Source organism: Chaetura pelagica, unplaced genomic scaffold (assembly GCF_000747805.2).
Source record: "Chaetura pelagica isolate M959 unplaced genomic scaffold, ChaPel_1.0 scaffold377, whole genome shotgun sequence".
NCBI classification, from domain to species: Eukaryota; Metazoa; Chordata; class Aves; order Apodiformes; family Apodidae; genus Chaetura; species Chaetura pelagica.
In genome coordinates, this window is record NW_009953908.1 from 300,793 (window position 1) to 312,354 (window position 11,562).

At 42.6% G+C, this 11,562-nt stretch overlaps 1 protein-coding gene across 1 annotated transcript in view; it reads right to left on the reverse strand.

Annotated features, from left to right (window-relative positions):
• Positions 1–9,406, reverse strand: part of NPAS2 (neuronal PAS domain protein 2) — a 58,037-nt gene extending 48,631 nt beyond the window's left edge. Inside the window, exons 1-3 of the mRNA XM_010001436.1 lie at positions 9,375–9,406; positions 4,018–4,166; positions 1–36 (exon numbers count right to left, since the gene is read on the reverse strand). Of these exons, the coding sequence (XP_009999738.1) occupies positions 1–36; positions 4,018–4,166; positions 9,375–9,406 (217 nt within the window). The remainder of the gene's footprint in view (positions 37–4,017; positions 4,167–9,374) is intronic.
• Between the last annotated feature and the right edge of the window lie 2,156 nt (positions 9,407–11,562).

Below are 11,562 nucleotides of genomic sequence, written 5' to 3' on the forward strand. Positions count from 1 at the left end.
GCTGAATTTCAGAAATCTCCGTCTGTGCTGAGACTTCTAGACAAATAAAACATTTAAAGTTTTTACATTCAAAGAAACTTGTACCTTGCAAGACTACATATGAGTTGCAATGAAAAGACAGAAATCACCATTACATTCCAAAACTGTAGTTTTCAAGTGTGGGTTTTACATACAGAAATGGCAATGACTATCTAAACTGAGCCCGATCTTGAAATGTTTTCTTCATTTTTGACTCAGCTCAACTTGAACAGCCTTCAGTGGGAACCTCTATTCACATAACTATTGGCCTCAAGCAGCAATTCTTGTGTATTGATCACTTTGCATGAAAGTAAAATCAAGGCAAGGATTAGTACGTGTCAAATTGATATTTGCAATTTACAGCTTCAAAATTAGGATGCAGGAAAGCTGGGATTCAGCCTACAGCTTCTGTGCCAAACAAAAGGCAGCAAGAAAACTCCTTCAGAGGAGCCCTAGAAGGCTTTGACTCCAGACAGCAAAGCTACTGCTCCATTCTCCAAAATGTGAGTGAAACATGAGTGTTTGCAGCAGCCTTTCCCTGGTGCTGCTGCCTCTGCTCTCTTTTGTGCCTCCAGCCCCACAGTGCAGGGCAGCCCAGGAGGGGGAATGGGAGCACCAGTGTCTCATCCCAAATCCTGCCCAGAAGGGAGGGTCTCCTGTGCTGTTGGCCCATCCCAGCCCCACAGCAGCAGCCTGAGGATACTTGCTCCCCAAGGATTTTCCATGGAGGGGTGCAGGCACACCAGGGTGACAAGTCACAGCCTCACACTAAAACTGGGGACCATGCCAGGGGGAGCTGGATGCACCACAGTGAGCCATTCCCTTTGAAAAACAGTGACGGAGTCAGAGGGGGTTCTGGGGAACAGAGCTTATATTTTAAAGAGGCTGGAGCTGGTTTTGCTCACTGCTTGCTGGTCTTGTCTAAGAGTGCTCCCTGCTTCAGCTCTAGCAGTGTGGGGATGCTGAGCCCAGCCTGTCTTCTCCTTTCAGCACCGCCTGCTAATTAATCCTATTGATTAACACTTCCAGAGCATGTAATACCCTACGTTCCCTATTTGGAGCACGTTGCCAAACTGGTCAGAGAATTGCAAGAGGCTAAATGATATAAAAGACAGTAAATTTGTACCAGTGCTTGTGCATATTGTTGCCTAGAAAGAAATCAAAGCCTCTTTTCAGGCTTTATTAGTGGAGATGCAGCCGTTTGCTTTGAGCATCTCATACAACTTGCTTTCTGCACAGCTGGGGGCTGCCACTGATAGCATGGTGGCTCTTCACAGCCCCCATGGTCTTCTACAGAGATTTTAAAAACAGAGTAAGGAAAAAGAGAGATAAGCCCCAAACAGATTTTCATTGTATAGTCTCTGAATATGGGATACTTTCAGGAGATCTGTAGCTTGGAAAAGCTTATATATACATGAGACAGCGGCTGTTAGAAGAATTACTTGAGCTTTGGGAGATTCTATGGATTATCAAAGAGACTGTTTATGAGGCAAAAAATCTGAAAATTTACCTCCTCCTCTGTTATAACTAAAAGCTTGGTTTAGCCTACTAAATGAAAGGGAAATACGATTGAATAAACCAGATCCAAAGTACACCAAAGATAATAAACATTTTTAAATGCTGATGCTTTGTATTATATTGTGTGACTATTAATCTAGTTTAAAAATAGATAACATTTGCTTTTTTTAGCAAGTGCACAAAAAAATAGTCACAGTTTGACCCAATTGCTATGGAAGGATTTGTGACTGTTTGCTTTCGTCTACATAGTTGTTCTTCCAAAAAAAAAAAAGTGCTTTTTGGAGTAAATTACTTGGGCTATCAGCTACACTTGCCTACACTTATTTAAATCTCATGTGATTGTTCTTTGCTTGGATTTATAATTGAGAATATTTACATCTTCCTTTACTCTGCCTTGGGCAACTAAAAAAAAAAAGAAAGATATTATTACTGTCATTTTTTAATAGGTATATAGAATTATTAAACTTTGAGTTGTCCTAGTTATGCCCTCCTGTATGAAATCATCTTGTCTGTGGCAAAAATTAATGTAAAGAGAAACAGTGGTCTAACAACAGAATCACTATAATTATTTCCTCCATGAGTTTGACATTTGTGATTACATTACATTAGGAGTCATGATATAGGAGTTTTTATGGTTTTTCCATTTCACCTAGAGCTCTCCAGGGAGCAAGGACAGGAGGTGCTGGATGGGAGAAGGTGATGCAGTGTATCAGCTCATGAGCGACCGTTCCTCTCACCAACTGGGAACTAGACCAGGCAGGGTCAGAAATTGCCTCTCCCTTCTTCGAGAGTACTTTTCTAAAGCACTTAACTGCCACTGCTGTGTGCATTAAAAGAAACAAACTTCTTCATTTCCGAGGCTGAACTCTGCTCTGTGCAAACGTGATGCAGCTTCTGCTTGTGCAAAGCGTGCGAGGCACGACAGCTATCTGGGGATGCAATTTGCTGAAGCTGACTTGAAAAATTGGGGCCTTTTCTGGTCTGAGTTTTCTGCTCACTGTGGAAAATTGAGTCCTACACAGTCCACTGAGGAGCAGGGGGGCTGAACAGATTGCTTCCCTTCATTTTTCTGTAGAGAAGCTGGGGTGAATTCTTTGTTCTTCTGCTCAGAATGCTGCAAATGTAAAGGAAGATAGTTTTCCCTCTGGCTCCAAAACTCTCTTGTTCAAAGCATACCTCGTCTTCACATGTGCTGTAGGGCACTGCTGCCCTCCTTCCCTCAGTTCCTACCACTTGCCTCCTTCTCTGGTAGGCTGAGAATCATCCTCAGCTAAAGAGCAGCCAAGGAGATAGTGCTTTTTGGAGTAAATTACTTGGGCTATCAGCTACACTTGCCTACACTTATTTAAATCTCATGTGATTGTTCTTTGCTTGGATTTATAATTGAGAATATTTACATCTTCCTTTACTCTGCCTTGGGCAACTAAAAAAAAAAAGAAAGATATTATTACTGTCATTTTTTAATAGGTATATAGAATTATTAAACTTTGAGTTGTCCTAGTTATGCCCTCCTGTATGAAATCATCTTGTCTGTGGCAAAAATTAATGTAAAGAGAAACAGTGGTCTAACAACAGAATCACTATAATTATTTCCTCCATGAGTTTGACATTTGTGATTACATTACATTAGGAGTCATGATATAGGAGTTTTTATGGTTTTTCCATTTCACCTAGAGCTCTCCAGGGAGCAAGGACAGGAGGTGCTGGATGGGAGAAGGTGATGCAGTGTATCAGCTCATGAGCGACCGTTCCTCTCACCAACTGGGAACTAGACCAGGCAGGGTCAGAAATTGCCTCTCCCTTCTTCGAGAGTACTTTTCTAAAGCACTTAACTGCCACTGCTGTGTGCATTAAAAGAAACAAACTTCTTCATTTCCGAGGCTGAACTCTGCTCTGTGCAAACGTGATGCAGCTTCTGCTTGTGCAAAGCGTGCGAGGCACGACAGCTATCTGGGGATGCAATTTGCTGAAGCTGACTTGAAAAATTGGGGCCTTTTCTGGTCTGAGTTTTCTGCTCACTGTGGAAAATTGAGTCCTACACAGTCCACTGAGGAGCAGGGGGGCTGAACAGATTGCTTCCCTTCATTTTTCTGTAGAGAAGCTGGGGTGAATTCTTTGTTCTTCTGCTCAGAATGCTGCAAATGTAAAGGAAGATAGTTTTCCCTCTGGCTCCAAAACTCTCTTGTTCAAAGCATACCTCGTCTTCACATGTGCTGTAGGGCACTGCTGCCCTCCTTCCCTCAGTTCCTACCACTTGCCTCCTTCTCTGGTAGGCTGAGAATCATCCTCAGCTAAAGAGCAGCCAAGGAGATGGACTTGGGCACCACAGTGCCTGCAAATGATCTTTTCTGATGAGACAGAAAAAAACCACCTTATGTTGGGCATTTTTAGGCCCCTTGAGCCATTCTGATAATCGCTGAAGGAAAGAGGATATTGTAGCAACCGTCTGGCAAGCGCTTGAAGAGCTGCAGTAAATCTTACCATTGTGTTTCTGCAGAAAGCCAATGACTTTTTCCAGCACAGTAGTTTTGTCCATTTTGCGAGTGTTGCCTGGAAGCATGGAGCTGAGCTCTTTGATGAGAACATTGAACTGGTCACGCCTCTTCTTCTCAGACTTGTTACGTGAAGCCCTGTAGACAGGTTAAAAAAAACAAGGGAAAAAGAAAGGATGAGCAGACCAAGAGGAAAAATCACCATGAACCTCCTCTTTGCAATGTATGCACATAGAAATGAGCTTGCTGTATCCCTTGCTATGTGAAGATAGCCACTGGGCTCTAGGAAAGCTGCAGATACGAGTAGGAAGCAACTGTTCCTATCTCCTGCTCTTGCCTTTGGGCCTCCTTTAGAGCCCAGTGGGGAGATGGAGGCTCTGCTTGCCCCTCTGTGCTGCCTCCAGACATTCCAGTCATGCCTTTGGGTGTTAAGCCTGTAGGTGAAGGAGCTATGTCCATCTCCTAGGCATGTGGAGGATCTTGAAAGTTCACGCAGCCTCTGAGGAGGCACTCAGCACAAGAAGAAATAGGAATACTGTGACAACAGTAAAACAATCCATAAAGGTGAAGCGTGGGGATTAGTAAAACTATGGGTCATACCCATCTGTGGGGTCTTAACAGGAGGAATCACAGTCCTGCAACTCAGCTGTTGCAGTGGAGCTGGGTCCACCTAGAGGGACCAGCCTACTTTGATCACTGGTCCTCTGGCCTGCAGAGAAAAATTGGGCTGTTGTCTTTCAGTCATTAGGATCAGGGACCTGTGAAGAGGTTGCCACAGCTTTCAACTAGTTCATATGCCACCTAGTTCAGACTCCTTTCCAAGGAGACAGGGGCAAGCAGGAGGGAGGGCATCAGCACATCTCATCCCACCAGGGACCAGGTCTGAGGTTGAGATGTGTTCCTAGACCTGGGAGCTCAGAAGTGCTAACAGGGGACCACTGCTCGTCCCGAATCTCTGTGTGCCACTGGGAAAGTTGCTCAAGGTCACGGTGCCCTAATCTTTCTGTAAAATGGGGACCCTGCAGTTTTTTTCACCAGTCTTGTCTGTTTACCTTGCAGAGTTCTCAGAGAGCACCTGCTTCTGCTGCTGTGTTTGAAGAATTCACAGGAAGAAAGGAGCTGATTTCATTTGGGGTGTTCTGGCACCATCACAACACTGTCATTAAGGCTGTTGGTAATCTTTTTTTTTTTTTTTTTAATTATATGTTAACCTATACATGAGCAAGTGTTTTCTGAATTTTTCCCATGGACATCATGATCGTTCTACTTGGGGAGTATCACCCAGACTTCTGTAATCATGCAAAAACTGAAAGAAATTTAACACAGAAAGCTAGCCTGTTCTTCTGAAAGGTCCTCAAGCAGACAGGTTTTGCCTTGTTAATTACGTAAAGATCTAAAAATCTGGTTACATGTCAACAGGAAAGAAAAGCCAAGAGGCTAGTTTTCAGTCTCTCAGTTCCAGCTAACTCTGCTGTACCTCATAAACAGCTCTGGATGCACACTGCTGAAAATCAGAGCAAAATTTAGCCCAGCATTTACATCCTTCCCCTAAGGACCAGGACAGCAATAAACATTTTCAGCAGAGAAATCACTGCAGAGGCTTCTGACTGTTACTACTGACAGAGGGGTAATTTTTGTTTGTCTTGCTCTCAACCCTGAGCATACTTGGAGATACACTGGATAGAAGCCAATACTTGATTATTTTACAGCTTTGAACACAAGAGATTGGGTGGATACTGCCTGACTGATTTCAGCCTGTTCTTATTACAGTGTGAAAGGCTGTCAGGACAAGATGTGAGAAACTCCAGCCTCATCCTATTTCTGTACAGTTCAAGGGGACGTTAAGAACATCAACATTTTACTTCCTCATAATTCAATCCTCACTTCATTTATAGCTCAAAGGGTCTCGATCTCCCTGAAAATAAAATAAAACACCAGCCATCTACAGGAAAAGTACTGCTTTAAGAAAAAATTTTAAAAATGCCTCGACAGGAATATAGAGTAACTATTTTTTAACACTTGACATTTTATTCACAAAGGGAGTATAAAAACTCTAGTGGAAATAACTCTACCAAGATCTGAATCGATGATCACAGTAAAATCGTAACAAGGAAAAAAATGAGGAAAAAAATTCCCACGATTAGGTCATCTGAACTATTCCTGCACAGTCGTAAATGCTTTGTTCAGTCCAGTTGTAATGTCTTAAATAATGCAGTTTTCATCACATTCCTTGGAAGATTATTCCTTCACCTTGCTTACTTCCCTGCTAGGGCATATCATTTACAGTAAGCCAAAACAGACTCTGTCTTAATTCCATACTGTTGTCCCAGTTCTCCTCCCTCCTCACTACTTCAAAAAAATACAGCATATCCAAGGGGAAGAAGGAGACACAGTATGAATAAAATCTGGATTTTTAGTAAATACAGCTAAAGGCAATGCAGGACAGCTTGAATTCAGAATGATCAAAATCACCCATTCAAAATAGCAATTTTCATTCTTTATATATATGCTGTTTATTGTCTTAAAGAGAGATGGATACTAGTCTTAAAGAGACACTAGTAGCCATTACACATTACTGATTTACAATGAAATGTGGTTTTACACTAAATTTCCTCTTTCTTCTTGCTGTCCAGTGGGACATACTATCTATGCATCAAAGCAAGTAATCATACCACATACCTTCATTCAGATTCTTAAATTTACTTTTTATTGGAGTGGAAATGGCAGGTGATAGTTCTTATTTATCAAGCACACACTTGTGGTTCGCTTCAAGCTGGTTTTGTCTGCAATTTGGGATTTGACTGAATTGCAACAAAAATATTTTAAAATCATTTACTATTAAAGCAAGGTACAAGAAAAGTGGATAGAGGAAAAAGTGCACAAAGCATGCATTTTGTTTAAGACTAATAAATTTATAAAATAAACTAAGCCCTGTCTAGAACAAAAGAATTGAAAACAAAATGGTGGTTTCTGATCTTCAGAAGACCACCACACCTCAAAGAGGTCTTCAGTGCTGCCCAGTGAGGTGCCATCATACCCAGATTTTAGTCTTCAGGTGTTTGGAGGGAAGTAGTGCCTTAGGGAGTCAAAAGATGCAGAATGGGGCTCAAAATAAACAATGTCTTGAAAAAAGAGCTATGCATCTTGGCCAAATTATAAACACTTGGCCCAGGGGTGGGAGTGCAGGTCCCTTTCCTCAGCGTGGGTGGGATGTCTGTGTAACACAACCTATAGGTGATTAATGAATTGTACAGATAGTAAATGGTGTGTGTGTGTGTGTGCTAGTTGCACTTCCAACTTGAGAAACCCAGCTCTTGGCTTGGGTCCATCCCCAAAGAGTTAGATCCAGAAACTTCCAGTCTCATCTACTTTTTACTCAGAAAAGGAAAGAAGAGAACAATGTTCTTGGCTTTTTCACCCCCTCTTCCATTTCTCAGCACTGAGGGACCTGATCCTTATACCAAATAGAAGAAAACAAAGGAAGTGTTTCCCCTGCAGCAAGGGACAGGTGAAGGTCCTCAGTTTTCAACACAGAACAGCAGAATGTTCAATGGCTTCTCCCAAGTTTGACTCTCTTTAAAGCTTTGGAAGAAAACATCTCTTTAAATTAATTTGAATGTTTTTAGTATATTGTAAGAACTTTAGACCTTCATGAAGCCTCTCATGATTTCAAACTTAATTTCAAATTTAAGATTTATTTCTACAAAGCAAAATCTTACGAAATTGCAACATAAAGAAGCAATCTTCTTTCTTCATTTCAAAGTTATAATTTTTTATCCACCTTGACAGCAGCCTGCCCCAGGGTATGACAAAAAAATTCCCCCCAGGAACAAACAGCATGAAAGCCACACCAGATGGTGATGAAAATCACTGATAGTGAGGATACATGTTATCTTATTTTTGTCTTAGATGGATTCATTCAATGCACATTTTTATTTTCTTTTTTTTTAGACAATGAGCACAAAAATATCTTGACTATAATCAGGCTGTGAGATTGTGAGGTGGCAGAGCAAGGCAGACTCCCTTCCTCTGATCTGATGGGCATCCAACCCTGATCCAGGGCTCTGGGGAAGCGTGACACCTCTCCCTGTTCTACACCCTCTCCCAAGAGCCATCCCTCTGCGATGCGGCGTGGCAGCAGAAGGTGTCCCTTCCCCAAATCCACCTCCTCCCCTGTCCCCAGGCACACACTTGGTTGGCAGATGGTTGGGCAGAGCTGCATGCAGAGCTATACCCCATGTCCACCCTCTCCCAGGAATGAAGTTGCCCGTGAAGGGTGGCAGCAGCACAGCTCCAGGGGCTGGCAGACCCTTGGCCTTGGCTGATCACCCCTCGCTGGTCCAAGTGGGGCAGTTAGGTCAGGGCTTCCCCCCCCAGGCATCACAGGCAGAACTTCTGCAGCCTGAGCCTGCATGCAATTAAGAGGAGGGAGCAAAGGGGAAGGGTTGAGCTGGGCTGCAGCTGGTGCTGACCTATATGGGTGAGAAAAAGCTGCGGGGAGGAAAGAAGCGGAGAAGGAATCAAACGAGATGAAACTGGATCAACTAGTTGTGCCTGGACTGGAAATACTCTTATTAGAGGGAACCAAGGGGAAAAATGTGGGCAACCCATGGCTCCCTCCAAAGCAATTAAACTGCGGGCTGCATTGATAACCCATCCAAATAAAATACTTCCAAATGCTTCCAAACGGCTTTTCTGCAGATGCCACTCAGATCTGACTGTTATTGACAGGGATCTTCTGTCTTGAAATATACTCTTCCCCTCCCCACAAACTGTTCACAACAATTTCCCACCAACCAGGACCTGACGATGGAGTGCAGAATGTGTGTGAATAAAGGTTTGTGCCAGTTTAGGGCTGACACAGCACTTTTTGTGGTCGTTTGCTGCGCTGAAGGTAACTTCTGGGTATTTTCATTACTGTGAGATAGGCATTGCTGAATAAATGGCCATCATAATAGAGGGAAAAAAAATAAACCCTCCACTTTTAAAGTTATTTTTCTTTTGCAAAAACCCCACATTTTTATATGCTCGGGAAGCTCAGATGATGTATTATAGCATCAGGAGTATGTTGTTGGTTCTTCAGCTCTCATGTTCTGCAGTAATGTGAAGAAAACAATCAATGCCTTGGCTTTTTAAATATTTTCCACAGGAAACATTGCTACATTACTTTTTTTCTTACAGGGTAGGCGAAAACTGTGAGATGGCAGTTTTTCAAGTTGTGCTTGGCTGTATTTTACTCTCTCTCTCTTTGATTAATTGATTAAGGATAAAATAGCTTCTGCAGCAACAAACACTATCAAGCTCATCACAAGTTAAAAAGAGAGTTATAAAAGAAAAAGTGCTCACCTCTTTGCCCTGTCTTTCTCATCTTCATCCATTAGATTGTCTAAGCAGTTTTTTCTGTTGAAGGAATGCAAGAATCATTACAAAATGTCATTTTGTTAGCTCTGCTTGCAGGTTAATCTCAGAGTCGCTCTATTTCATTTTAATAACGGTGTGATGATATCCAGGTCAGATAAATGTGTCAGCAGTGCTTTATACCACAGTCCTTGATTTTAGGAAACATCTATTGCAGATAATGCTATTCCTGCATGTCACGCTAGCCTTAGGGGCTCCAGCCAAGGATCAAGGCTCCCAGGCACAACATGGTGCGTCAGCACAGCACAAAACCAGCCAGTTCTTGGGGGATTTTTCCATTCTGAGGTTACTCTCTGCAAACACTCTGGCTGGATGAACCCTGGGGTCTGCCCAAGCTCAAAAGGCATTTTCAGCACCCTCACATTCCCCAAAAAAACATTCGCAGGAATCACTGATGCCTCTGACTCCTCAGGGGGAGCACCCTACCAGGAGGCTCTTCAACCCCCTCTGTGGAGGATGACCTGAAGCAAAACGAGACAGTAGTAACTATACTGAATTACAACCCAAATTCAAAGTATCCACATGAATCCCACTGCCTCAGTGGAAAAAACCCTTCTGTAGCCCAGACAGACAGCCTGCCTGGCAGTGCGGGCACCAAACATGGAGACTGTGCCATCCCCGTCACTCTTTCTGCTAATCTTTAAAAAAATACTATGACCTGCTATCAGGTTTATAGTCCAATGGCTCTGCAGTTGGAGCTTTAAGGAGGAAGTACTCTGGGCACAAAATGGATTCATAAAGCCACAGAGTAAAATGGGGTAAACTGGATAAATTAAGTAAATTTGTGTAGGCAAGGCAAAGGGAAAAATACAAAAGCTGCCCAGCTGAAGGATTCTTTCTTCAGAAACACTTGTGCCCAGCTCACTGCTGGGAACTCTTTTGCTCCTTCACCTTATGAGAAAGCGATGCTCGAGCCATAACTGCTTCACTCCAAGGAGGAAGCCCTGTGCTACTGCAGCCTGTCACAGCACCTCCTGCCCACATCATCACCACAGAATCATCATAGAATGCTTTGGGTTGGAAGGGACCTTAAAGATTCTCTAATTCTAACTCCTCTGCATGGAAAGGACACCTTCCACTAGACTAAGTTGCTCAAAGCCCCATCCAACCTGGCCTTGAACATTTCCAGGGATGGGGCAGCCACAGCTGCACTGGGCAACCTCTTCCAGTGTCTCACCACCCTCATTAGGAAGAATCTCTTCGTAATGTCTAATCTAAATCTTGCCATCTTCCAGTTTAAAACCATAACCCTTGTCCTCTCATTACAAGCCCTTGTAAAAAGTCCCTCCCCAGCTTTCCTGTAGCCCCTTAAGGTACTGGAAGGCTGCTATGAGGTCACCCTGGAGCCTTCTCTTCTCCAGGCTGAATATCAGGCACAAAAGCTGCTTTCTGCTGCATCCCACACAAATGTTTTCTGAACTGGCAGCACAATGCAGCTACAAATCCTGAATATTGTCAAAGCGTCATTTTGAAAGCTGCGGTGTAATGACAGGCAATGATGACACTCATTTTCAAAAATCAGTGTTTCTCATTTAATGAGCCCTCAACATGTAAGACATGAATAAAATCGGAGGGGGAAAGGAGGGAAGTTAATTGCTAGGCATTACTTAAGCCTATGGTATTTTCCATATATGAGTCACACATAAATTTGCCCGTTTAAAGAACATTTTATGAAAAAGCTGGAGTGAAAACTTCTTGATAGTAAGAACAGTAGATAAATTCCCTCCTTCTGCTACTAGTTCTCTTACAGCAATATTCCACCTGCTCATTACTCCACAGTTAGCTAAGAACATGAAACTACCTTGTAATTTTTTATCAAATATGAGAGTAATGAGGAATTAAAGCCTCATATCACTGATTGGAGGGTAAAGCAGCCACCTAATGGCATTCAGCTATTTGATGGAGCAGCATAAATAGGAAACATGAAGGCTGAGGGACTGGCTTTTTTAGTCATAACTGGCAAATTTAAAGTTGTTGAATTGTATTATATAAATTATACTGTGTAGTGTTTAGATGTTGGGGTTTTTTTTCAGATATTTGTCCTTGCAAAACAGCCAAGTCAGCCACATGACAATCCATACTTTAGGCTAGGAAAATGTATAGACCCAGATAAATT